General features: G+C 40.8%; 2 protein-coding genes and 1 non-coding gene across 4 annotated transcripts; 1 reads left to right on the forward strand and 2 right to left on the reverse strand.

Annotated features, from left to right (window-relative positions):
* Positions 1–417: 417 nt before the first annotated feature.
* Positions 418–19,828, reverse strand: cyfip2 (cytoplasmic FMR1 interacting protein 2). Of its 2 annotated transcripts, XM_028416022.1 has the most exons (30): positions 19,674–19,828; positions 14,202–14,351; positions 14,015–14,104; positions 13,269–13,346; positions 12,524–12,625; positions 12,242–12,423; positions 12,067–12,163; positions 11,397–11,525; positions 11,200–11,304; positions 11,008–11,096; positions 10,664–10,901; positions 10,355–10,507; positions 9,717–9,856; positions 9,478–9,625; positions 9,240–9,393; positions 8,889–9,045; positions 8,714–8,810; positions 8,550–8,626; positions 8,353–8,461; positions 8,140–8,259; positions 7,855–8,054; positions 7,694–7,781; positions 7,441–7,584; positions 7,204–7,294; positions 5,104–5,234; positions 3,584–3,656; positions 3,407–3,501; positions 3,011–3,249; positions 2,301–2,448; positions 2,028–2,195 (listed from the first exon to the last, which is right to left on the reverse strand). In XM_028416022.1, the coding sequence occupies exons 2-30, from the start codon at positions 14,316–14,318 to the stop codon at positions 2,028–2,030; spliced, it is 3,759 nt and encodes a 1,252-aa protein (XP_028271823.1). In that variant the 5' UTR covers positions 14,319–14,351; positions 19,674–19,828. The 2 variants fall into 2 exon arrangements, with proteins under 2 accessions (XP_028271822.1, XP_028271823.1); XM_028416021.1 differs by having other exon boundaries at positions 418–2,195; positions 9,240–9,625.
* Positions 10,187–10,280, forward strand: trnai-uau (transfer RNA isoleucine (anticodon UAU)). Its single transcript has 2 exons — positions 10,187–10,224; positions 10,245–10,280. It is a non-coding gene; the product is annotated as a tRNA-Ile (tRNA).
* Positions 19,829–20,807: 979 nt separating the features above from the next.
* itk (IL2 inducible T cell kinase) lies at positions 20,808–27,313 on the reverse strand. The gene is made up of 17 exons (XM_028416676.1): positions 26,954–27,313; positions 26,725–26,829; positions 26,566–26,647; positions 26,358–26,483; positions 26,145–26,182; positions 25,199–25,350; positions 25,050–25,115; positions 24,873–24,927; positions 24,357–24,436; positions 23,760–23,902; positions 23,530–23,604; positions 23,180–23,348; positions 22,876–23,092; positions 22,720–22,784; positions 22,489–22,607; positions 21,291–21,448; positions 20,808–21,177 (listed from the first exon to the last, which is right to left on the reverse strand). The coding sequence occupies exons 1-17, from the start codon at positions 27,233–27,235 to the stop codon at positions 21,112–21,114; spliced, it is 1,998 nt and encodes a 665-aa protein (XP_028272477.1). The 5' UTR covers positions 27,236–27,313; the 3' UTR covers positions 20,808–21,111.
* Positions 27,314–27,952: the final 639 nt, after the last annotated feature.

A 27,952-nucleotide genomic window follows, 5' to 3' on the forward strand; every position in this document is an offset into this window, starting at 1 on the left:
AAGAAAATAGCAATTGTTTTGCTAATGTGTCTAAAATATTTTAGAAGAACACATGTATTTTAAAAGAATATAAAAAATATTAAATTATATGCTAACATTTGTGCTTTTTAAGGGGCCCATTCAAATCCTCTCCACTGCCAATTGTGTATCTGGTACTGAATATCCTGTCTATTTTATTTTGGGCAATGGGCCTGTGTTAAACTGTACATAATTTGTACATAGAGATATATTGAATGCCTATATTAAGCTTAAACCTACCGAAAACCAAGGTCACACATACAACTTCCTTTTTTTCAGTTAAACATTTTTTATTTCATGGAAATACAACATAATTTCAAATCCTTTTGCAGGACCATTGTTGTACATTTTTATATTCTTTTCTCCATTTTTTTTTGTACTTCAAAACATGGTCACTTGTACAACAATATCATAAACAAAGCTTCATGTCACAAATGGAGCCATTGATGACAATAAATTACATTTGCCATGCTAAGGTTTTGAAATGATACATTGGTACCTTCATTTTTACTAGATTAACCTTTAAATGAACAAATAAGTCAAAGTTGAATAAATATGGATAAAAAGACACTGGTGTTACAAAAGAAATGTTCTTCATTCAAAACAGAGCAGAAAAAAAGATTACAGGGCTGTTTAGGGAGTGTTACTCTTCAATAATTCATTTGTTTTTTTCATATTAAAAGAAAACAGGGACAAAACTTGCATATTTTGATAACACTGCTAAATCTAAAGCAAAAGTCCAACAATAGTAAATACTGACTATATTTCCGAAACTGCCCTTTAATTATTATAACATTGTAATTATCTTTTTTTTTCATTTAGTATCTGGAGAGTATTTCATAGGTCTACGTGACCAACATCATCCATTCACACTCAAAACAGGTTAATCTAGTACAGCACTGTCTTTATACAACCTAGAGGTATTTTCTAATCATGTATGTTTTTTACTCTTGAAAAAGCAAACACATTTACTCAGATTAAGATGTGTCTTTTCCAAATTGTAAATAATATCACTGTATTCATGTACAGAATATAAAAAATCTTTCCAACAGACAAAAAGAGAGATAAAAAAAAACAAAAATTGTCAATGAGGTTTCCAGTCAATAGTGGAGAGGCAAGTATACCAAGGATGTGTAAATTAAAATATTCATAATTAAAAACAAGAACAATTACAACACTCAACACTTCAATTTGAATTTCAACAGTGAAATTTACAGTACCAAATAAAAAATGTGTTAGGAGGCGAAAAAACCAGAATAAATTAAAACTAAAAAACAAACAAACAAAAAACAATGTGCCTCCATTTCCTTTGAAAACAAGCATGGTGTCAAAGAAATCAAGAATTGAAATGGATCGTGATAGACGCTATATATCATGGCCGAGCAGATTATTACACAAATTTAGTGAAGAGATAGAAATGGATCACAAAAAAACAGATTTGGGTCTTAATAGAGGATACGCTTAGCAACAGCACAGGTACACTGGTGCCTGTGCTAGTACTGTTAATAGCTGTATGAGCACCATGTTGCACTGATCTTGGAAATTGAGTTATTTTTTTTTGCACTGCTCAGTCTGTTTATTGTTGTTGATCAGATTGTCTTAATTATAATTCTATATTTTGGAATATATGTAGCCAAATAGAGCCTGGTGGAGATTCCTTTTGTGTCAGTGGTCTAATGCACAGGTGTGCAGCTGAAGGGATAAGAGAAGGAGAAGGCATGCATGAGTCTGAGAGAGAGAGAGAGAGAGAGAGAGAGCCACACAGATAGTAAAATAAAACGGTGTGAATGTACACCTCCACCTCTGGTCTGGTCCATGTATGTGAAGAATCCAAAGACAGTCACATTTTAAATACAGTTTGAGAGGATTTGTCTTTGGATTCTTATAACCAGTGTGGAGCCACTTAGACCTCTCAAAGACCAGCAAGAGGCAGAAATCAGCATCACAGCTATGGGGAATGTGTGTTTGAGTGTGTGTGTGTGTGCACTAATCATCGAGGGTCTTTCATTTCAACAGGTGGTAGCTAGGGATTGGTGTATAGGAGGCTGGAAACAGCGAACATGCTCCACAGTGGAACTGTCCGTCTCCACTGCCTTCATGTACTTGTTGAGGATGGCAAATATCTCATTGTTGAGGATCTGGTACTTCCTGATGCGGTCTGCCATCTTCTTCAGTGGCTGTGGAGAAGAAGAAGAAGGGATACGTTTAAATCATATGGCGGCTTCAGTAAAAACAATAAAAAAGTATGTGTGGGAGAAATGCAGCGAACACAGTATACTCACCACATTTTTGATGATTTCATCCTTGCCATCCTGCCGCTGGACTTTAAGCAGATGGTAGCAAAAGTCAAAAAGGTCAAAGCGACGCTGCTGTCCCAGCAGCACGATGATGGCACAGCCAGCCCAGTTCAGCCCATCACCAAAACACTGCCTGAAAGGGAAAAGCACACAGGAGGTATGTTTCAATTATAAGTCTGGAAGATAGATGTGACAAGACTGCATTATTAACCGCAGCTTGCCTCTTCTGATGCAAGAACATCCTGTAGTGTTTTATCAGCTGTTGTGGTAACAGAAGGGTGTAGGATGACACACAAAACATGATCCCCAGCCTGGATCTGCAGCATCATCACATACACACAACTCCTCTCTTTCCATTTACTTATTTATTTTCAGCTACTCAAGATTAAAACATGAAACTCCACTTTGCTAAAAACAAAACTGGAATGAGGACAGTGGCATACAGTCCAGGAGGAGCAACTCGTAATACTGTTGCATATTTGTCAGCATATCTGTCACGCTAGATGGATGAAAAGAAAGAGAAACTTGTCATGCTAGCTGGGTTGTGGTTAATTTAAATGGCCTGATTACATTGTAAGAATTATTCTCATATTTAGTCGGATGTGCTCATGCGTGCATGTACTTGTTTTTCTCTTGTTAATACTGATAAGACTGATGTTCCCTGACAAACAGATGTGACCCAAAATGTCACTTACTCTGCTGTGAACTCGTGTGTGCCCACAGGGATGCAGTACACAAACTGCATGGCACTCCACAGACGGTGGAACTCCATACACTCGTCCACATGCATCACGCCGTTGGTGGGTGGAGGCCCGCGCCACACCCCGTCCTGGAGAAAGCTGCGGATGCGCGTTAGAATGACCTCGAACATGGAAAGGCCGCAGCACAGGCGCTCTTTGGTCAGCAGATCTCCCTCCCGTGCAATGGCAATTTGCTGGTTAAAAAAAAAACAAAACAAAACAGCCACATAAATTACATGGGCAGTCAAAATGCACTCTAAACTACAAGAAACACTGCATCATATACCTGCGTGTCAGTCTGCTGTCATGCCTGCAAGTCTTCTGAAAGACAAGAGGGAGGGCTGAACTCACCTGTGGGGTTCCCAGCCTCTCAATTAGAGGGACAAGGTGGAGAGGAGCGTACTTTGCTTCCAGCCTCTTCATCCTCACCTCCAGACGCTCTCCCTCTGTGCCAACACAGAAACGTCACAGTTACACACACTCTTCAGTGGGACACATATTTATGCATGAGTAATCTGATTTGTGAACCTTTGATGTAGACCCTGGGAAGGATGTTCTGGAAGGGGGCGGCATGAAGCAGGTCACACACTTCCTCCTGGGACTAAGACACACATAGACAGTTCATTTAAATTCAAGAACTTCCCCCGTTGTGTGTGTTACAAAGCATGCAGACATCCATGAGGTGAGTCAGATTTTTGCTGAATTCCTTAATTTAGTCTCGACGTCAGTCAATTACAAAGTTTGCACACATGATTTTAAATGCAATAGGTGAACTGCATGTTACAGGTGTATGCTGATGGATTACTCAACACTATCTCCAGCTTATGCAGACAGGGAGATAAGATAACAGAATGAGTGTGTCTTGTGTGGGTAATGAGGCTACGATGACGAACCACTATAAACGGGATTATAATTTGTCATACTGTAAGTACGAAATCCCACCTAGTCTGGTTTAGCAGCAGAAGGTCATGTTTACAACCATCTTAATGAATGTCAGGTCAGGATAACTCGACCCTGTCTAACTGGTTGCCGTGGTGACAGTGTAAGTCAATGCTACAAGCTTTAAATCCAACTAAATACAGAAAAGCAGCATTTTGAATCCTCGGCTAAAAGGATCATGATTGAGATGACAGCCATGCAATGATGAGAGCTAGACACACACACACACACTTAAGAGTCAGTCCAAAACAATACACACACACACACCCCCTATATGGACACACAGGTCAGTGCAGTAAGACAGACATGGAAGAAAGAGTGAGAGCAGATTAGTGTTGTGTATACAAGCAGTGCGAGCACCCAGAGTTAAAAGAGAGAATGGAGGCAGAAGTGCAAAGTTAAGCACAAGACTCAACCAACAACCAACCAGTAATGTACCATCACCTCTTCCATGGAAGACAAGGAGATCAAGATTCGGTCATAGAGCAGCCAAAATGCACACGTACTGCATTTTTTTTTTTGCTTTAAATTGTCCTGATCAAGCCTGTCCTTTTGTGAACATTTATATTTGTATGTAATTCCATTTAACAAATAGATCTCGGTCCTTTTGCTTCCATGGTTGATTGGAGGTGAAACCATGTGTGACAAACTAACATGAAAAAAAAGAAAAAACAGAACCACAGCAGCCCAAACCAAAGAGATGAAAGAGAAGGAGAAAAAAAAAGACATATTTTGGCCTCTATGTTATTTTGAAGACCTAAATCCTTACCACCTGTGGTAGTTGCCAGCGTGTAATGAAAAATAGAGTTGCATTTCAGAATAAAAACAAAAAAAAACATCAAAGATCAAACACACTTGGGGGTATGAGGACTTGGAGCCTGACAGTTCCTGATATTTTAAATCACAAACAGAGCAGAAACCTTCAGGCATCCAGGTTACTGGTCACCCACAGAAAAACATGACAATCAACACTGTTAAATATTCCTGCTCGGTTAGCACAGATGGAATTATCACAGGAGGGGTGGGGAATAAGGGAAAATAGCAGGAGGGGACTATCGGAACATTACTGTATTATGAGATTTGCGACAATTGTAAAGGACATGTCCTACCAGAGCTTGCTCGATGAGCAGGCAGAAGAGGATGGCGTTTCCCACCTCCCTTAAGCTCTGAAAGACATCTGTCTTCAGCTCGGCATATTCAATAATATCCTTGAGCTGGTGGTGGAAGAACTCCAGGATGCCTGGAAAAGTAGAAATGAGTGTATATAGTCATAAATCTCTATTTACAGTCAAAGCAAAGGACTAATACCTCTTTATGTCATTGATAATCTATTGCTATGAGGATGAAGTCAGCGGGTCTGTCCAGGTGCTCTGACCCACATTTGGTCGGAGCATCAGGCCCTCACAGCAGAGGACAGGCGGATCATTAACTGCTGACAGTAAGATCACAGGCAGTAAGCTAAGCCAGGTACAGAACTCAGAGTACAGAACATCAGTAATCTACAGATTACTAAACCCTCCTCAGCCCTCCTTCGCTGACTGCCTCTAATCTGCACACACAGCTCCTGGTCAAAATGCGTGAAGGCAGGCTGTAGTAGGTAAGTAGGTGCAGAGCCAGATAAGGAAGGCATTTCTTGTGCTTTAAAGAAGATATTGTTGAATGATTGGATTTAAATGCTTTCAAAATCTGTATTGCATATTAAATAACAATAAATAAATCATTTTATACTTGATGTATTTGTTTTTTTTTGTGTAATGATTAACACTGTGTGCTGTCAGAGTTATACAGCGTATCTCTAAATAATGGCTCAATCCTATTCTGGTAATGTTTGTTCAGTTACTTTAATTATCAAATATTATGATGTTTCTTATTCAGTTTTGCAATGTTACTTTAGAAGTCCCTTAAATACTGCAGATTTAAGTGTATCACACAGTTATTTTTATATGCCTTTTATTTACCTAGCATTTATTTGATTAAGTTTGGTTTTTGGTTACTGTTCTTCTTAAGCGGCGCCTGGGGACTGTGGCAGCTTGTTCACTCGAATTATATAAGTGTGGAAGGATATTTTTTTAAACAAAGGAGAAAAAAAACTCCCTCAAAATAGATCTTGAATGAGACGGTCTCCAAAGGGTTCAAACTAGGGATGCAAATTATCCATTCATTCATTAATCGTTAGTTTAATGACCTTATCGATCGATTAACGATTAATTGATAAGCAGCGATTTTCCTGGGCCTGGATTTCTCTCAGTTTCACTAAGACTAAAAGCTAAATATTGTTTACTAAATAAAAACTGCATGTCATATTCCTTAATGAGTGATTTATTGTACCATTGGGGATACAGTACAGACAATGACGTTTATGTAGTATAGAATAGAATAGAAAGCTCAACAAAATATTATCTTTTATTAACCTATTTACTATTTACAAGTAAAAACTTTACCCGGGCGTATAATCTCCTTTAATCTGAGAAAGGTGACAGTAAATTTACTGGGCCTCCTCTAGAACAGTCACCTCTCCTGAAACATAAACACTGCTGTCTGATGTGTTGTCGCTCCACATACAGACACATGTCCAGCAGGCAGGTGTGTGCGCAGCTTGTTTACAGTGAGGGCAGCTACTGAGAACACGTGTTCTATTAGTAGCATGCTGATTAAAAAGAAAGAAAGAAATTCCAAGTACTTCATGTGAGCTGCGTATTCACAACAAGCACAAATGGAAATGCAGATTAACACGGGGCAATCTCCTAGTTTGATCTATTTTGGGACTATATTCTGACGGAGCACTGCTACATGCGCACAGAGATCAAGCAGCACCTGAAAACAAACACCGTCAACATACCAGCATGGCTATAGGCTGCTGATAACTTTCCAACAGACAGCGCGTCGCTTGACACAGTTTTCAATGTGCGCTGTCTGTCCGCTGGCACCTGTATGTGCGCACGCCTGTGTGTGTGTGTTGGGGCGGAACTTCTCTGTGCACAGTACAGAGAGCAGCGGAGAAATGCAGCAGCATGTAGAGACAGAAACGACACGCCGAGCAGAACTGAGGCTGCCGCTCGTCAAAACTAAAATACTGCCAGGGCAATTAATTGACAACTAATTTAATCGATTAAATTCTTAACGACAATTAATATTTAGTCGATGTGTCGACTGTTTACATCCCTACTTCAAACCCATGTAAAGATATTTAGCCTATCTTATAAACTCACCTGGAGAGCCATACTCGTGGCGTGGTAGGCGGCAGATCTTGGGCATGACTTCTATCAGTGTTTTTACATACTGCAGTATGGTGCCCTGCAACTGCACAATGACAGAGAAGATGGATAGTTCACAGCAGGCAAAGGGAATAACAGGGCACAAAGATGAAGGAGAATAATAATGGTGAGAATCCAGCATGCTGAGGGGAGGGCAAGATTTTTTCATGGATGGAAAATGAAGATAAATACCAGGCTTTTGACAATCTTAAGCAGCTCCTCCATCACTACGGCAATGCCTTGGTAACCAAGGAGGCGGCAGATGGTCTTGAAATGAGGCGGGCCAACAAAGTTTCTGTAGGAGCTGTATATGTGGGAGTAGGCAATGTTCAGAGGCTGAGAAGAAAAGAAGAGACAGAAGCAGAGACCGTGTTATGAAGGCAGGTCTTTTAGACACAGAATGAAGTTTTTTTTTTACAAATCAGATACACAGATAGCACCATACCTTGGACCCATACAGGTAGTAAGGCTGCACATTGGCGGGCTTGTCTCTTTGAGGCTCCTGGGTGAAGGGAATAGCTGTACGTACAAAGCTAAAGAGAGGCAAAAAAAGGTAAATACAGTATATATTTCTTGATTCCTGCACACATTTAACATCACACGGACCGGTTTGTGGACCCATTGTAGCAGTAGTTGGGCAGGAAATCGAAGTTGAGCTCCCAGAAGACATGGAGCGTAATTCTCCCATAGGGGGCGGACACGTTGTGGTTGGCCTCGCGGAACATCGCGTCAAAGCTGTCCAGTGTCATGTGCTTGGAGAGCAGCCGGTGGGTTAGCCTGTTGACCTCCAGCAGCCACTCCAACTCCTGTCCAGACACACGGGACAAGGATGATGAGCATAAGGACCATAAAGGAGAGGACTTATTTTTGTCCACTGATGTGTGATCTTACCACTATAGAGGTGAGGTCCTCGCTCTCAAAGCGGCTGATGGCGTGGTCCAGGGACTTGTACATTGCTGCAGAGATCCTCTGGGTGATCAGCCGGTTCAGGTCAATTGAGCGACCCAGCAGCTGCAAGAATGGTAAACAACGGACAAAGAAAGTGCATTAAGCACACGCAAAATAAAGGAAAATCTTACAAACCTACAGAGTGGATTCAGTTACCTGTACGTGTCTCTGTTTGAGCAGTGTCTCGTAGCGGTTTGATGGAGGATAGGGGATGATTACTCCATAGTTTTTACACTCTGCTCTGAAGCGCTTGTCCAAGAGGACACTGTAATACACACCACATATGATTTATTGGGAAATGTTTCCAAGGAACAGAATAAGTAAATGTATAAGTAGGAAGTTGCTTCTTCTACCTTCCAGCCATTGCTTTGTAGTAGGCAAAAATCTGATCTGCTAACTTGTAGACAAACTGATCAAAGCAGAGATTTACCTGAGAACAAAAAATAAACACACATGAAAGAAATGTTTCTAAAGAAAATCAATGAGAATATAGGTGAACATGGCCGTTTGATCTCACCTCAGCCTCAATTTCATCATAAAGGAACTGTTTTTTGAACTTGGTGAGAGCGTAGTAGCCGCTGTCATTGTACAGGTCTAGAGGATACAGCACATATCTGAAAGGAAGGAAATGGTTCGTATAACACCTGTTTTTAAAAAGTACAAACAAAATCTGTCAATTAACTTTGGCTTACTCCATCATGGAAGGCTCCTTGGTCTCCAGGATGTGGTCGGTGAGGATCCAGGGCATGGACATCTCAATTGGGAACTGGATTCTGCGGCCCATGGTCAGCTCCAAGAAGAACTCCCTGAACCACAGCTGGGACAGGTCACAGCACTGCTGCAGGGCCTCTGCACCGACAGCAGGGGGCAGAAAAGGAAGGATCACTTAAATGTCTATAATGTCTCCTGAAAACACAGATCTACTTCATACCCTCTTTATACAGTATGATGTTTTGCGTGATTTTAAACGCACCCACCACCAAAATGTGCTGTGTGTAAGAACTTTGTGGTTTGTTAGAATCTCTGTAGACTTGGAACCTCACCGCTGAAGTTGAGCAAGTGTGTGAAGAAGAAGGACTGCTTGTGAAAGTCTTCTATGGCCACCACTATAGGTCCATCCAGACTGCTGCGGAGAGTCTTCTTAGATCCGCTCTTATCTGCGATCAGTGACTCCAGCATGGTGCGCACCATGTACAGCTGCACAGGGGTAGGGTAAAAAGAGACAAAATGACAAACTATGCTATGAGAGGTTTTTCCACATCCATTTCCTTCATGTCTTACCTGTGTGCTGGAGGGTCCTACAGCTCTACGAGGCACCTTGATGTCAAAACCGCCTTTGGGGTCCTTCTCTCCTCTCAGACAGGGGTCGTTTGGAGGTTCTCTCGCCCCTTCCCAATCACAGACAGTCTTTCGAATGGCTTGGAGAACACTACAGAAAAAAAGAAAAGGATTTACAAATGTACTTTAAATCATTATAACAGAATAAGCACATTAATGTGTGATCGGGCGCTTTCTTTTACCTAATGAGGACGTTCTTCTTCTTGCGTACAGCCTGGCGTAGAGGCTCCCTCAGGGTCATCTGGGCAAAGTCCTGCAGGGCTGCATAGATGGTATTCCTGATGGCCTGATTAAACACTGACTCCATTCGGCCCATCAGAACCTACACAGTCCATTACGCAGAAAAATGATCATTACTATCATTGTCATTATCATCCCAGATATAATTTCATAATCTAAGAGAATAAAATTGAAATAAAAAATAAAAATATATAAATAGAAAAAAATCGGAGGAAATTCTTTTGCCAGACATGCAACACTCGAGCTGTGATTGATGTGCAGACTGGTGTGATTGGACCTTCAAATATGAGTTTGCAGTTAGCTTAGCTCGAAGACAAGCATTGTTAATACATAAAGATAACTACATAGCCTAGATAACTTGTCCCCAGTCAGCCAGTCACTACATTGGGACAACATGAGTGGGGGACACTGAGCTCCAGTGGCGCAATCGGTCAGCGCGCGGTACTTATAAGACAGTGACCTGCAGAGCAATGCCGAGGTTGTGAGTTCGAGCCTCACCTGGAGCAGCGCCATCTAAATTAATCCCTCTGGGATTGATAAAGTTTATTATTTATTTAGTATTATTTTACACATTGTTTACCTGCAGCCCTTTGATCATAGCAATGACCTCCACGAGGGCAAATTTCTCCTCACTGGTGTAGTTGTACCGAGTAGCCCGTTCATACTCCTCGGCTGTGCCTGGACAGTCCTTGTTACAGAATTTATCTGTGGGATGTACCAGCTTCCACGAGTACTGAGAGACACAAACAGTGATAGAAATAAATCAAAGTCACAACAATCAATGGCAAAACCACTAAACTTTTTATACTTCCTAAACCCACACAATTATTGACCGCTTCACAAAACAAACACACACCAACACAATCAATGAATGCCTCGCTCTACTCACAACTTCCATGACGTGCGTGCTCCATTTGGACAGCAGCTGCAGACCCCTCAGAGCCAGATCAAACAACTCTCTGTACTCCTCGTCCGACTTCTGGCTGTCCAAGCCCGAGCCAGTCACCACCTCGCTGTTGCTGTAGCGCGCTAGCTCTGAGATGAAACGGATGTGGTCCTCCCTGATCTGCACCATCTGCTCGCACAGGTTGTACTGCGGCGAGATGCTGCTCTGGGTGCACGTCCACCTGGGCACAGAAAAGATGGAGAGTTGGGCGCGGGCGGGAGCAGATGGCATCGCGGTCAAGAATGTATTTTTTCCATTTGTATAAATCACATAAGTACTTTACTTACTTGGACTTGTTTTCTTCATAGTGAGCACTTGTCTCAATGTAGCGGGACAACTCTATCTGCATGTCTCCGAATAGTGGCACCACTTGAAGCTGAAAAAAAAAAAAAACCCAAAGGAATGACTGCCTTCCCCTTCTGCCTATGAACACAAATACACTGCTGGATAAAAGAGATGCTAAAAAGGCAAAGCCTTACTTTGAAAAACTTGTCGATCTTGCTCAGGTTGATCCTCTTTTTGGCATCTAGTTTGTATATATTACTCACATTCCCATCCATCAGGTACAGACCAAAACCCATGACCTGGCACATGGAGAGAGGAGATGTGTTTAAAATGTGTGTGAAGACAAATGAATGATTTTACAGAAGTTGGCAGCACATAAAGATGTGTTTACCTTAAGCAGCATGTGTTTCTCACTGGGTGTCAAGTACATTTTGTTCTCATAATAATCTACACAGATGTTGACAATGTCTGCCAAAAGTTCCTCATAGCCAGGAATCACCTCCAACTGTTGGTGCAGGCACTACAAAGAGGCAGAGAGCGGACACATTAACCATAATTCAGAGTGTGTGTGGGGATAAAAAAGGTGTTTTTAAAGTGCTTTTTATGCCATTCACACAACAGAACAATGACACAAAGACCACAACCCAAGATGCTTTGACTATTGCTACTGACCAACACATTTCAATGGGGCCAAAAGACAAGTCTGTTCAGACAATTAAACCGGTGCTACATGGGAAATAAATCACCACAATCTCCGCACTGCAAAAATCATTGAGCTTGTCTCAGCCGGTCACATGTTAGCTCAGGCTAGTAAGTTAATTATATAATTTCTCAGGCTGCATAACATTTTCAAGCAGCTGGAACTGTGACATGGCACCGTGGAACAGCACAGTAAAAATGTCATGAGTCATGCCAGAGTTTCTGTGTATTGTGAGTACACAATAGATTTTGTTTCACACTGATCCAATGGTGATTTAACAACTTACAAACCCACCCACTGCTCTGCTGCTTAATATATCTAACCTACTTTAAAGAAGACAATGAGGAATTACCACACTAACCTGAGTGATCCTGTTGTGATTAGCTAAAAACATGGAAAGATTCTGGGACTCCTGGATGGACTGGGGGTCTGCCATCTTTCTCAAGAACTGAGCAGCCCTAAAGGCAGAGCAGGAAAGAAACGTTAACATGTCTGCAGAGGAAGAGGACGACCGATGTAGACTTACGGCTCACTACCGTTTGTATGCAGAGTGATCATTCTTAACGCTGCACTTCATGTTCTTTAGTTCATCCAGCACTGCAAACATGTTGATAAATTTGCCCAGAGTCAGCAGATAGGCCTCTGACACAAAGTCTTTCCTTCTCTCAGCATGACACAGACGCTTCACTTCACTGCAGAAGCGTTCAATGGCTTTTCTCTGTAAAAAAAAAAAACAGATTATTCATCAGTAAGGACTACCTTAAAACCATAGAAACCTAGAAGAAACTTAGCTTGAATCATATTGGGAAGAAACATACCTGGAAGTACATGAACTTCATGAGCTTGGTCACTTCAGGCTCCAACACCTCCACTGTTTTCTCATAGATCTCCACTCTGTTGGGCTGCTCGTTGCATTTAACCTAGAAAACACAAGAGGGTGCTATCACACAGCCTGGTCTCTCAGCAGCAGCTCATGCAACATTTCACTTTGTGTTCCAACAAATGATTTATTGTGATTTCATCATTTTCATGCAAGTTTGAACTGTAATAACTGTCCAATTTGGAGATGTGTACAGAATATATCGTAAATAATGACTCAAGTAACGACACAGACTTCATCAGGTTAATGTTATGAAGTCTAATCAGACAGTTTGCATTACAGAGAAGTTTTTATAATTTGTCTTATACTGTTTAACATCGGACCACAAATTTAAATTCAGATGTTTGTTAAATTAAAGGCTACTTTTACAAGTCAGGAAAGTTTGATTGAAAGTTTCAATTGGCTTTGTGTGAAACCACATATCTCATTTTGCAACAAACATTTCCGTCACCTTAATACATTTCATTTTAAAGATTTTTGTCGTTATTTAATATTTTAGATTAAAAAACGACATATTTTTCTAGATGTATTATAAAACAGTTCAATGGCAACTGCCTGCGACTGCAAAAGTAGAATTTTGTTAATATTCGTTTGCATGTATGAGTTTTCCCTTCATCTCTCCTTAGCTGAGTCTGCTGCACTAAATCAGACCAGGAAAAAGAAGAGGTGATCATCTTCCTCACCTGGGGAATGGCTCGAGAGCAGCTCCTCCATGTGTAAAGCATCACAGCGTACTCATGTCCTTCCTCCAGCATCTCATTCTGCCCAACAAAGACATTATGAATTGTTAATGCACTCTTCTTTCTACTGATTAAAAAAACCTTGCCTTCATTCCTTGTATATCTCACTTGTTTAAGTTTATGTGAAGGCTACTAATGGAAATTTTGCCAAGCCACTTAACAAAACAAAACATCTTAGATGAGTCACACATTCCTGAACCTGATAAATATTTTACAAGGGGAACATTTCTTCCACTCACAAGTAAGTGAGACAGATTCCGCCATCACTCTGACTAAAGGAAGAGTGTCCCCAAATAGAGTGGCTTTAACCTCAATGGCACTTCCTGATAAAATAAAGTTAAATAAAGCACTACTTCCCTCTTTTTTTGACAGTCAAATCACACTCTGCATTCATTCACCATCAGGAGAAAGAGGTTTAGTGCACTGCTGCCTGCCTGATTCAGCAGTGTGTGAGTGGAATGTGTGTCTATATAAGGCTGTGTTCTACCATAGGCACAAAAGAGCCAAATTATAATCAATGCACATAAAACAAGGCACTCTTTATGGGCTTGAGAACACTTCCTACAGTTGGTTTTGGAAAAGAGGAACAGTGACTACCAAAGCTAGACCACAATAAATATCATTCAACTGGTTAGATGTAAAAGGCCAGCCGTGGCAAGTGGCTGTTGAAAACAGAACACTGCTCTTACCATGCTGGAGTGGACTGTGGCCTGCTCTATATAACGAGCGATGCCGGTCACGAATGCATTCCTGTCTTCAAAGTTGGTGTCAAAATTAGCCTGCAGAAAGTGAGACAAAAAGGTTGATTGAAAAGGTCTGAAGATATGCAGATAAATGTGGATGGCGGTGACCATGTGTGTATGTGAGTGCACATACCTGGTACATGATAGAAGAGGGAGGGGGCTCGATGCATGGTTGCTGGTCCGGGAGGGGCAGCTCCTCCAGCAGGTCCACATTGGACAGAGCATCCTCCAGAGTTACATGGGTCGTCATGGTAACAAAGTGTCACTCAAACAGCACCCCAGTCTGGTGGACAGAGAGAAGGAAAGAGTGTGGGAATGAGATAAGCAGGCATTACCAAATATACATGATGCCCGAGGGAACTGCAAGGCACCAGAGAAGTATAGCTGAAATATTCTGCTGTTCAAACTAATGTGCAAAAATACAAGACAGAGGAAAACCATTAAAGAAACCCCCCAAACAAAAATTGTCTGAGTAAAGTCTGCAGCGCCACAGATGGTGTTTGTATGACACATCTTACCGCTCCACATAAGAAGCCGAACCTGATGTGCCAATCGTGTTGCTGTGGTGACGCAACTTCACAGCTGAGGTTCACAATAGTTTCAACTGTGAGGTGGTAGGAACAGGTGTGCACGGACTTCGAAAGATACAATATGTCAGAGTACCAGAATGTTCTACTACATCAAAGTGCATTTTGCAGCGTGCTAACCAGGATGCTTCTCTGGCTGTTCTCACCCAGTGGAAGTCACATCATCATCATCATGACAACAAGCAAACATTACAAGCTGTCCACAGAGCTTAACAACAATGTATGTCTCTGGTAAGCCTGGTAGGTGGTGGTATTGTAAAAGAAGAAACATACTACCAATCAACAAGCTCCAGTGCAATCGGTCAGCGCGCGGTACTTATAAGACAGTGACCTGCAGAGCAATGCCGAGGTTGTGAGTTCGAGCCTCACCTGGAGCAGTGCTGTTTTTTTGTGAATTTCTCCTGTGGGGGACTAATAAAGGATTATCGTATCTTTTTTTATTGTTGATAAATTATTAGCATTTCATCAACAATATTTAAGTTTAGACTTACTGAGAGAGTTCAATATTGTAACAAATTATATGTAGAAATCCTGTGTGTATTCAACTCTGCAGACTTTGTGAAGACAGCCACAGTACATACGAAGAGTAAAAAAACAAGGATTAGCCTGAAATGACTGCCCAGGGCTGTTACCTAGATGGCTGCTGAGTGGCGAGAATTGCCTATGAGGACTTTGAGCTAACTATCCAACAGGGCTGGAGGGGTATGAACAGTACAGTTTGGGAAATTGCTCTTTTAGAAGACAGGATAGTAACACATACACTCTATTTGATTTTCAGTCATAAACCAACATACCAGTTATCCTCTAGGTATGTCTAGACAACTTCATTTCCTCTTATGAAACCGCCCCTCCATGCTCTACAGCACAGTGTGTGTGTGTGTGTGTGTGTGTGTGTGTGTGTGTGTGTGTGTGTGTATACCCTGCACTTGTATCCCCTGTGCCCCCCTCCCCCCCTTTGACTACGGTACATGACAACATCAGAGTAACCCTCAGGGGAAGTAAAGGAGCACAGGCCCCTCATGTTTCCGTTTCAGCTTTTTGTTTGAATACAGGCATATTTGAATTCTTGAAATGCCAAAATGTCATGACATTCTTTTTGTTTGTTTTCTATTAATCAAAGCAAATATTGGTGGTATAAAAACATACGGACACACAAATATGTCTCAATAATTGTAGTCCACTTGACCAATCTTTGGAATAAATGGACTCATGTCATTTAAACTGTGCTGGCTTTGTGCTCCTCTCTCTTTATAAGCTCAGCCAAAGCAGTCCGCCCGCCCATATATCATGTGCCTCTCAGAACTGTGTGTTTTTACGTCTGACCTGGCAGACAGGGCTGACAGCTGCGATAATCAGCTTAATATTCACAGCCAGACACTGAACCAGTGAAGCTCAAAAGGCCAGGGGCCACACAGTACTGAGAAAATAGACAGGTAACCCTCTCACACTCATACTCACAGGTAAGACATGAAGAGGGGGGAACCAATGAGTTGTTAATATCGTACCGTAAGTAGTTGATCAGATGAGTACTGATGACCACAAATGAATGGGTGGGGTTTCCTGTCATATCAAACAGTCTCACTGAGCATACTGTACGAGTAGGCTGTGAAGTTAAAGGGCTCACAAAGCAAACCAGTCTCAAAGATCAGAAATAAGACTGAGTCAGCAGAGTGGGTCACATTTAACTGAGTTTACACAGATACACCAGAACAGATAAGAAAGGTTTACTGAATGACAAATCTATACAGATAAACCCCCTTACTGCTATTATGTGTGTAACTAGGAGCTATATCTGCATTCTTTATCGACATGGCACCACCTACATATTCTGAGACAACTCATTACATTTACTTTTAATACTTTAAGTACATTTAAAAGTAAGAACCTAAGACTCTCACTTAAGTAAGAATAAGTAGGATTGTTGATGTTGCAGTTAAAGTTATGTATTATTATGAGAGCGGCCACTTTTGATTGACAGGTTCCTTCACATATCAGCACTCTTTGCCCTGTTTTGGATTATCCAGGAGTTAAGCAGAGTCAGTCTCTACCGACTTTGACTCTAGCATTCTGCTGAATCCTTATAATGGTATGTATTGTGTGACAGAACTGATTGGGGAACTACTCTTTGAGAAGATACAGGCTAGTCAAACATTCATTATACAGAGCTATATGCTTCTTAGTGACAAAGAAATGCATCAGTTATCCTCTAGATATGTCTACACCACGTCATTTCCTCTGATCAAACCACCTGTTTAGGCTCTGCGGTGCAGTATACGTGTGTGCATTTTAGGATTTAGCTGTCTGCATGACAGATTTGCATGCAATTTTCGGCTGCTTTACAACCTACATGCACACACTGTTTGAATCTTTGAAGACTCGGATGGTATTTTTAACTGTTCGGCTTACAGAGAATGAAACATGCAGCTTGCAACAAGGGTTCTGTCAGGCAGACAGACATTCTCAGTGCCACTATACTCCCATCTGCGCTTGGAACTACAGATGCAATCTAAAGCCTGGGTTGGCTGAATAAACTTTCCCACCCGTACCAGACTCACTCCAACAGTTGGTGTGTATGAGAGAGTGTGTGTATGTGCATCTTTACAAAGCAAAGGGCCCCTTCATTCCCTTCTGGGCTCTTGGTAACATAGCTGTAGGCCTGTATTACACCGGAACAACTCAAAGGAGGCCAAACAAGACAACAATTCTCCTCAGAAATCTCAGACTGTAGCTGGATGTTTGCTGTAGCAAAATGGCCTCTAGCCAAAACGACATCGTAACTAAGGCTTCTGTACTTGGGTCATATATCCTCATGACGGCAATAAACCATGAGGATACATGGTGTTGAGAAGTACTCCAAATCGTACTAAAAAGGAAAGGAATGAGGCAGGGAGAGCAGGAACACAGATGAAACATCACCAGTATGTGCTACTAGCCATTTGTGCCTGAGAGGATGACAGACAGTGAGAGAAAGTGTGTCACACCACTCAATGGGATACACCCCACCCCCACCCCCACCCAAGGCTAGCTTTGTAATATATATTCACCCCATCACACAATAAGATGTGATCTGATCAGCATGGAAGAAAGTAGATCTTAAAGATTTACACACACACACACACACGGTTAATATTCACTGACACACAGAGGTGTGCGTTCCAGCAGCATCTGCACGGTTTACAGTGTCATCATGAGCAGGGCGCTGGTTGCCTGAGGTATTTCACAGGCCGATTGTCATGTCAAAGACCAACATGCACAAAACTGCTGTCGTCTCATGATCCTCTATGATGTCATACATCCCCTTTTTAGACCAACAACAAAGAATGTCACATGAACGTGGAGGGGGAAAACATGGCTTCACTGAACTGGGTAAACACAACTGTTAAACTAACAACAACTAACAACAACATATGTGTGTGGTCATTTCTGCTAGGCAACACAACACAGTTCACTGATGGCAGTGATTATGGCTTTTGTTTATCAGTATTGTTTTACTTCTCTTTTCTTTGGATGGTTATTTATGCCTACATACATCTGTCAGTGTGTCTCTCTCTTTGTCTCTCCAGTTATTCAACTGTGAACAATGAAACCTGCAGTACAGGCATCTGCTCCTGGTCAAGATGTCAAGTTAACAGAACATATATAACAACAAGGTTAGCAGATACCACAATAAAACAGATTCAAATCTACAGCATGTCAAAAACAACTACATAACAGGGTGTGGCAAGGATTTCATACTATATGGGTGTAAAAGTCAAAACACAAGTGGTGGTTTTAACTCAGCTCTACCTCTTTTGGTTCTCTGGTTAACAGCAAGCGGAATATCACAACCAATATTTGAATTAAAGAGCTTTTTTGAACAAATGCTGAATAGTTTAGTGGCACAAAAACATGAACAAATGATCATTTTAAAGGCAAAGATGAAACCTGCTTGTTTTACCCGACCAATGTTAAAAAACTTATATAATAATAATTATGTATTTATGTAGGAGCTGCTAATGGATCTGTGGTATTATTATTATTTTTTTTTAAAGCACCTGATTAGCTTATTGACTGACTGACTGATCAATTATCAATATGGAGATTGAGCAGTCTATATGGATTTATCTAAAAAGCACCACATCTACAGCATGTTTGCCTGTTTTCATTATTATTTATGAGGACTTGTGAAACCAATCTGTGGTGTGGAGGTAAAACTGAGTAGTAATGGGTGCACTATATGTGTGTGGCATTCATTTTGCATGGATCACTATTTAGCAGCTGCAAAGCATCCACAGGCATCATTACATCACTGCTCGTTGGTGAGCATACAGATGTACAACTCGGTGAGTCTGCAAACACTCGCCTCGAACTCTTCACCAGGATGTATTAAAGTAAAGCATTTATGTGGGTTTGAAACGGAAGTAGGTGAACCTGTCATTTAGTGCATGAGCAGCAGGCCTGGCTGTGAGAGCGTCTCTGTAAACGCTGTGCATGCCGCCTGCTGTGGCCTGCTGGCCGGATGGATCAAAAACGATTTGAAAGAAAGTGACATCGAGCCTTAAAAATAGATCAAACTCGCTCCTCTTACTACCTGAGCGTACATCTTTGTCTCTCCCTCTCTCTCTCTCTCTGCAGCGACGGACTCGTTACCGGGTCGGAAAATCGTTTAGCTTTTTACGTGCTCCATCATTCATCAGTGCACTTGCTACACAGGAACCCTCTCCTCACCCCACCCATCTCAGTGTGAGCTACGATGCCGATGTGAGCTAACGGGGATCCCATTCATGTGTCAGAATTAATCCGCGACAACCAGGCGCTCTCAATCCGCCCATTTTTTCACCCATCGATCCATCATAGTGTTTCTTTACTGACACATATATTAAAGAAAAAGATGCATGCAAGAAGAGGGGAGGTTTAAAAAAGGAAAAGAAGAAGGAAAAAAACAGCGCTCCAGTCTCCAGCCATCATCACTACCCAGCGCACATCCCCCGGCAGCCCCGTGCATCTTCAGCGCTGCGGCTGCATCCATCGCTACATACCTGAAAATTGCATGTCCGTCCGGCGACAAACAGAGGCGGGCGGACTGTGTCGCAGTTCTGCGACGGCGGTCCCGATGTTTCCTGGGTTTTTTTTCCCCCCTCGTCTTCTGTTCCGACTGATGCTCTAGTTTCGCCCAGTACCTACCCAGTGCTAATCCACCCCACACAAAGAGCAGAAAATGGCTGCAAGTGCATTTTCTTAAAGGGACAGGCACAGAGGAGAGATGGCTGCTGCTGAGGGGGGGCGACGTGTTGATTCTCTTCATGCTTTTATCTTCTTTTCTTTTAAACTTTTTTTTAAGTTACATGTGCGAATTTAGGCCTTATTTAATTTGTGACATTAAACATAGTGTGCGGAGTGCTGATCTTTGGATGAAATAGGATAATATGTGCAATATCAAAAATGATTCTCACTCTAGATTTTCAGTTTTCTACATCGTCTTAAACAATATATGAAAAATTAAACAGGGTACAACGTCCTCAACATTAGCAGGTCTGATCTTCTCTTATTTTATAACTTATAAAATTAAAGTTGCTTTTATCATATAAAGAAAATACGTTGTAGTTAAACCCCTTAGTATTAAAGCTTTTCAAAGGTAATTTAAGGTAAAATGTAAAAGTTTCTTTTGATTTTTTTTTTGCTTTTTGGGTAGAAAAAAAAATCTTTCTCAGCATGCTGCAGCAGAACCTGCAGTTCCAGCCTCAGCCACTACACTTGCAGTGCACAGTTTGGTTAGCTGACTAATTTCCTGTCAGACATGGTGAGAGAAGAGAATAATGAATCATCATCTGTGAACATTTCTGTGCCAATAAGTGCAGTTTATTTTAAAGAACTATAACAACTGGAGTATTTCCATTTTCTGTTACTTTATACTTCTTCTCCCCCACATTCATTCATTTACACAGTAAACCTGAAAACACACAACAATCACTGTTCACCATAAAAGAAGCAAACCCTTTACACTTAGCCTTACAAGCTACCAGGGCTGACTTATTGTCAATATGGCTCAAGATGTAGGCTACTGGTATTTTAAATCAGAATGATCTTCTCTTGGCAATTTCGATTGCCTATTCTATAGCATTAGTATATTTCTGTCACTGAAGTGCTGAAATATTAAGAAAGGCTGAAGAAGATTTCACATATTCAATAGATTTATTTCATTAACAACTGATCCAACAACATAATCATACCACCGGTTTAATGAACACACACTTTATATAACAGAAACTTTTACATAATCCTGCAGTAGGCAGCCGTGTGAATGGATTGTATGACCCTTTGCATTTACAGAGCAGATAAAGTGCAAATCCAGGGATATTGTCACGTGTTAGTTCATTAATTTCACATTTGAAAAGTATTTGACAATCAACATGCGATTGAATAAATAAATAAAATAAATATAATGTACTAGATATCATTCTTAAATCTTGTGTTGGTTCACAGGTCCGATAGGGAGGCCAGCTCATGAAGGAGGAGAGCAAAGGACGGCCGATCTTCTGGTTTCTGGGAACGACAACGCAGCACAAATGCATTATTACAGAACAGCTCGCAGTCTGCTCACTTAACAGTAATTCAGCATTCATCTTCTAAAAATGTGTGAAATTCTTCTAACCCACCTCCTTCCAGCACCACTCCATGAGCAGGTGGACGGAGTCCGGAGCCAAGCGTGGCTTCAGGAGCCTTAGGCCTGCGTTCAGGGACTCCACCACTTCTGTGTTAGAGCGGTTCTCGTAAGGAAGACGACCCTCGTTATACACCTCCCACATAAGCACACCTGAACACAAAATGTAACAAGACATGCAGATCTGTTGGTTTAAGCATGGTTAATAAGTTGCATATGTGGTTGTTCCATAATAGCTCCTTTACATACACCCCAACACCCACTGTTCTTTATTTTCCATTTGTAAAAGAGCAGATGACTTACATTTAATATCACTTACATCATACAAACTGAAATATCTGCATCTCTTTACGTAGCTGCAGCAGGAAATCACATCTGTCTGTGAAGTTTATACAGCACAGAGCTAGTGAGACTTCTCATCTGGGTATTTGACAGTCAGCTTTGATGGGCCCATTGTTCCAAATGAGTTTATTTGATTTCAATAGATGTTCAGTTGGAGTGACATATGGTGCTGTTGTATCTGTATTTTTGAGGTCTGTTCTGGCAGTTCCCTTGATTCATTTTCCACCATTCAAAATATCCTTCTGGTCAATCTGGAGTCAGTTTTCCTCCTGCGGCCTCCTCCAGGGAGGCTGGCTGTAATCCCAGCCTCCTAATGGTATTAGCAGCTGTGCTGTTTAAGAACTTCAAGCTGCTAGGAGATGATCTGGTAGACCTAAATGTGATTGTGCTATTTTCTGCCATATCTCCTCCCTAGTTTTGTTTCCTCTATGTAAGATTATAAATACAAACGATACTAACTGAAGATAATGAGCAGGCCATGATTGGAGCTTTTTGGTGAATATAAGACAATAACAACACAGGTAATAATACTGATGTTTTTCTAACATATGTGTAATGGAAGTTGATTGAAGCTGATTTTTGCCTTAACTATTCTCCATCTGCAGGAAAGTATGTTAAAACTTATGACCTCATCCCTGGAAACTGTCCATGTTAAGTTAAAAGTCGCTGCCTGTTTAATCGCATGTTTTGGCCATGGTCCCAAAATGAAGCTTACTGTAGACAAGTTGTCTGGCATCTTCAAAACAACAGCCAATAGCCACAGTTTGAATTAAAATACACTTGCTTTGTTCCCCTTTCTTTAAAAAGAAAACATGGTTTCATCAGCAAAATTCACCAACGACAAAACATACCAAACGACCAGACGTCCGACTTGCTGCTGAACTTGCAGTATTTGATGACCTCAGGGGCCGACCACTTGACAGGGAACTTGGAACACTGTGAGCTTGTGTACTGATCATCTAGAACAAATCTACAGTGAACATAAACCACAAAACATTACACAATGTAGCTGCAGGCTCCTTGGATTTATTCCATACATTTTGGAACACGCACTAGCAAACGTTTTTAGAAGAAAAGCATACCTGGTCATGCCAAAATCTGACACTTTCACCTCATTGTTTTTTGAAACAAGGCAATTCCTGGCAGCCTGGGGTGGAAACAGAGGAAGGATCAAGTCTTCTAACAGAGCAGACATGCATATGTGTAATATAAAAATAAGCATTCATCTGTCTATTTACCAGGTCTCTGTGGATGAAGTTGGAGCTCTCGAGGTAAGCCATCCCTTCACTGACATCCAGACACATCCCCAACAGTGTATCCTGAGACAAACGGCCTTTCCTGGCTCGCAGGTAGTCTGACAGACAGCCATTGTCCATGAACTCAAACAGCAGGTACATGGGTGCACGCTGCGTGCACACACCATACAGCTGCACGAGCTTACAGTGAGACAGCCTCCTGTGAAAAAACACATACACATTAGCTAAGTGGTTCCTGTTATTTTAATCAGTAACAACACAAATGTTCACCATGAATGACACATACATCATGATCCTTGCTTCTTCTTTAAAGTCCTCATTAGACATGCATTCTTCTCTTATTGTCTTCACTGCCACCTTCTTGTCCCTCCACCTCCCCTCTAGAACCAGCCCAAACTGGCCGCTGCCTATCTCCTCACCCAGTATCAGCTCCTCGGGGTCCACCTCCCACTGATCTGCAGAACAGCAGGTTACAGTTTCATTATAAAACAAAGTTTTAAACTTGTACAGCACAGATATATCTTTAGTGCCATTCTGTAAAAAAACACAAGAGGTCAGTAAAAACAAAAGCATTAGCTTGTTTTCAGTTCCACTTATCCAGCTGAACTGCTAGAGCAAACAGTAAATACATGTAACCTTTTGAGGGATCAGTAGATTCCTGAGAGCAGCTGCCATCCGAAGACACAGGGTGTCTCAGGCGTGTTATGAGACCTGCACACACAACACATAGGCCCACATAGGCCCACATATCAATGACGCAAATTCTTACTGGTTGAAATCTAAGCTGTTTTAATCAGGCAAGCCTTCTTTTATCTTTTTTTTATATTCTTGAAATTCTGTAGCATGCGGAAAGCCTGCACACTTACCGGCAGCATTGTGTTGATGGTAATGGATGAGTTCAGGAATGGTGCTGAACAGGTACTTCTCTGCCAAATAAAACACAGGCTGCTCTGTCTCTGTCTGTCTGATTTGGTAATGTTTCACCCGTGGGTTCTTCTCTCCATTTGAACTAAAGATGATAGAGAAATGCTTTAATGTAACACCTGCAGTTCACCTGCACTTAAAAAAGTAACTATAAACTATAAAAAAAACCTAAATAAATTCAAGATTTATCCAGGAAGACACACCCGAATTCCTAAATGATTGCAGATCAGTATTGTCGATTGACCAGCTAAGCAGCTCTAACCGAAACTAAATACAAATCCAGCATGATGTGTAATATCTTCTCTGCATTATTGTTATTATATCTCTTATTTGGAACATTATCTTGAACTGTAACATATTGTGAGAATACATATCTCATCTTATTCAGTTTAAACAGAATCATCAGAGTGACTCTTTTTTCAAAACACTGATGTGGGCATCACATAGACTTACAAAGAAGAGCCCAGTCTCGTGAAATGAGACTTATTATCCACTAATCAAATACATGTGTGTGAAATACAAATAAGCAGGTACATTACCCTGGTGCTTTGGTGAAAACAGACACTGTGTAGACACCCGCCTGTCTGGAGTCACGCACCATGAACGCACCTTCTTTTCCCTAAAGGTAACCAGCATCAAAAACATTTCTATTATTTCATAATAGGGTGGTGTATTAGCTTGTATTACTTGTTCCTTTCATCTGGCCCGGCAGTCAATTTAAATTACGAATGATGATGGATTGTTTTTCCTTCTGCTTGCAATGCCATAGCAGTGCACTTCACAGCAGGAAATTCAACACTGGAGGAAACACTGTGGTTATGAAAAGTTGTTGGCTCCCATGTCACACTGTCATCGTGCAGGTGCATTAGTTTTGCAAATGCAAGATTGCTGTAGGTGGTACACTCAAAGAAAGAAAAAGCGCACAGTGGGAGAAACTGTACTTGCTTATTATTATCATTATTATTATTTGAAACATGCTTTCTTTTCTGGCTGGAAGCATAAACAAATACAAATTAAACAATCAGCGGATTCTTAAACACTGTCATTGTTTTTACCTCTCTCATTAGCAAATTCTCGGCTTCCCCTCTGGTGATGTTTTTGTTGTACCATCTGCGAGAGAACAAATTAACAGTGACTAAATTAAATCTATACAGACAATAAAAAAAAATCATCCATTTAATAATTGGGTGCAATGAGAAGAGAAATTTAGAAATAAAATTAAATAAACTCACTCAAATCTCTCAAAGTTGTTACCAGTTTTTTCAGCTACATACGTACTGGGCACAAAACCTGTGTTCCTAGTGAGAAGCCAAAATAAATAAATAATCAAATAAACATACATATAAAAAAAAATGAATGTAAACCTGAAAAGGTGCCGCACCCTTTGTCGTCCTGTACGTTCCACCAGTCTCGGTTGGCGCTGCTGATCAGGATGTACACCTGATCTTTCTGAAGAGGCAGGTCATGGTCTCCCTGTGGTGTGTAGTCCTGCAGAGCGATGACTGTCTGCCCTTCTCCATCTTGTATCCCCATCTACAAAGATAGATTTCTCCATCACTGGACATTTCACATGCAATTTCTTATGTTATTAGGAAATAAGCAAAATTATTTGTGGCCATATTACAGCACAACCAAGTCACAAAGTGTGCTGCTCATACTCACAATATAACCAAATAATGAAATGTTGACAGTTAACAACAACAGCAATGATTTCAGAGGACCCCTAAATGTGCTACCATGAGATGACGGCTAATAATAAATAGGCACACATGAGCAATATATTCCCTCTGGCCAAGTTAAGGTATATTATGACCATAAATTTACATTTTCTTTCACACCACTAATATAAAAAAAGCAAAGTTGGCAGGAATTTCAAAACTCCCCGCCAACCGATATCACCACTTCCAGCGTATTTTATTATCAGGCTGTGTTGAGAGTTTTCGTGCCTAAATATAAACTGACGACAATGTGCACAACCATCCACAACAGATTTAAGAAGTCTCTACTTGAAATATATATATAAAATTCTAAAGAAAACAAAAACCCATATTTCACTTTGAAGGCTACATTAGTGGCAAAGCATAAGTTCATATACAAGAGTGTAGCTACATGATAATACCATGATGCTGCAGCAGTATATGATAACTGACAGCAGCAAACACACAAAACCATCTGAGTCCAAACCACAGACTCAGTGGTTATTGGCCTTGGTCTACTTATTCATTTATAAAGAGAAGCCATTTTGAAAAGTAATTGCGGCAAAAAAATTGACACATTGTTGTCAAAAATCTGAAAGCGTATGTTATTTAATGTTCAGAAAAAAATACCTCTGGACCTGGGAGCTGTGGCAGCGGTTTTTTAGATGCTGTGGAGAAATCAGAGATATCAAATTGGAGACATGTCTGGCAGATCAAACTGGATTTTATAGATGGCAAAGTTGCACAATGATACAAAATTCAGATAAAGATTCATTGAGATAATCACAGACTGAATCATTCAGTCAAACAAGAAGAAGATTTTAAAAGTCGAGTAACACAAACCATAGCCCACTGGGTCATATACATGACAACCTGCTGCCAGTTTCTCTGTTTGTTGGCAACATCTCCATTTTCCCTCCATCCAGAAGTTTGGGTGGTATTTTGCAACCAAATTGTTGTTCTTTGTCTCTGTGGCAGACAAAGTAAAGTTTGGCTGAATGCATTTGTGATCAGTGTTTAATGTGCCATACAGCTATTGTTGTGTTTGTACCCTCTTTGAGAGCTCTGACCCATCTCTGACGGCAATCATTGTCTGGGGCAAAGATGTAGAGGTAATGGTTTTCATGAAAAACCTGCATGTGAAAAATAAAATGTCACAGCTGACTACACAATACAATGTTTAATATACACAAGTAAGTGTGTATCTTACCTGAAAAGGATATTTGTAGGTGCATGGTATAGGGACATCACTACACACAACCTCCACACACTTAATTCTGGTCAGCGTGATGCAACCTTTCAGCATAGGCTTTTTCTGAAAGAATGTTATGTTATGTTAGTTTAACAGTGTCAATCAATGCAATTACACCTGGCACCCAACAGACTACACTTCCAAACCAGAACTCCTGATTTCATACTAAGAGCAAGACCTTACTCACCCCAGGACGGCGTTCAGAGTACTTCAGGTCTTGTGTGTCCAATACAAAAAATCTCTCCTTATAGTTACATGGTGATGTTCTTTTCTTTTGTTGAGATTTTTTGATCATAGTTCCCTTCAAAATCACCCTGGGGAACATAGTGACAGGAGCAAACGGTGCAAAGAACAAACACAGTATGGTTTTGTCATACGTAGAACGACACCTCTCTGCGAAAAAAAAAAAAAGCGGTGGATGATAAGTAGATGCTTCCGGCATGAACTTGCTGCACACAATAAACCACATCCTTACAGCAACCTTGGTTGTGCAAGCACAAACACACACATATGCTCACACATACTTTCACTTCAAGCAATGCAATAGGTGGCATGTGGGGTGTGCAGTATGTTGGCATTTTAAAACATCTTACAGGCTTTAACGACTACATCCTGGTAATGATGCAATGTTTGTAAATGATGTAAACATTAAGTGGAGTTGTTAATTTTGAGAATATTCTGATTTTGTGAGTCAAATCAAAACAATGAATGCTTTCACTTACTTGACAAAATGAATATGTAAGAACTTGGGCTGCACAGAATGCAAAGCCATATCTGCCTTTTTATATATTAAGTAATTCTTTGCTATAATCCGAATTTGGGTTTTAGGTTTTATACTTTTATATTTTACTTTTTATGTTTTCCAGTGTTGTTTCTTTAATTAATCCACCCTGTCACTAAGCTTGTGTCTGCTTTACATGGAAGATTTTTTGTCTATTTATTCTCTCTCTCTCTTCCATGATATAATCACATACAAAGAGAGATATTATGTTCATCCAGCATATGACAGCACCCGTGACACACAATGCTAGCTGCTTATACAATACTAGACCACGTACAATCATAAAGAAAAAAGAAAGGATCTAACCTTTAATAGTTCTTCAGATACGAAAGTGAGAGTGTTGGTTAAAATCTGAACTCATGAGCACATGAACAAATGACTTGACACAATAGCACCACCATCAGG

This window comes from Parambassis ranga, chromosome 10 (assembly GCF_900634625.1).
Source record: "Parambassis ranga chromosome 10, fParRan2.1, whole genome shotgun sequence".
NCBI lineage: Eukaryota > Metazoa > Chordata > Actinopteri > Ambassidae > Parambassis > Parambassis ranga.

Coding starts and splice junctions, on each gene's coding strand:
- cyfip2 (XM_028416021.1), bottom strand. CDS start 14,318: ATGACGACCCATGTAACTCTGGAGGATGCTCTGTCCAATGTGGACCTG. Junction 7,585..7,693: donor ACTACCTGTATGGGTCCAAG/GTATGGTGCTAT, acceptor TTTTCTTCTCAG/CCTCTGAACATTGCCTACTC. Junction 7,295..7,440: donor TTAAGATTGTCAAAAGCCTG/GTATTTATCTTC, acceptor GTCATTGTGCAG/TTGCAGGGCACCATACTGCA.
- itk (XM_028416676.1), bottom strand. CDS start 27,235: ATGTGGTTTATTGTGTGCAGCAAGTTCATGCCGGAAGCATCTACTTAT. Junction 26,830..26,953: donor ACTCTGAACGCCGTCCTGGG/GTGAGTAAGGTC, acceptor ACATTCTTTCAG/AAAAAGCCTATGCTGAAAGG. Junction 25,116..25,198: donor AACGTACAGGACGACAAAGG/GTGCGGCACCTT, acceptor GCTTCTCACTAG/GAACACAGGTTTTGTGCCCA.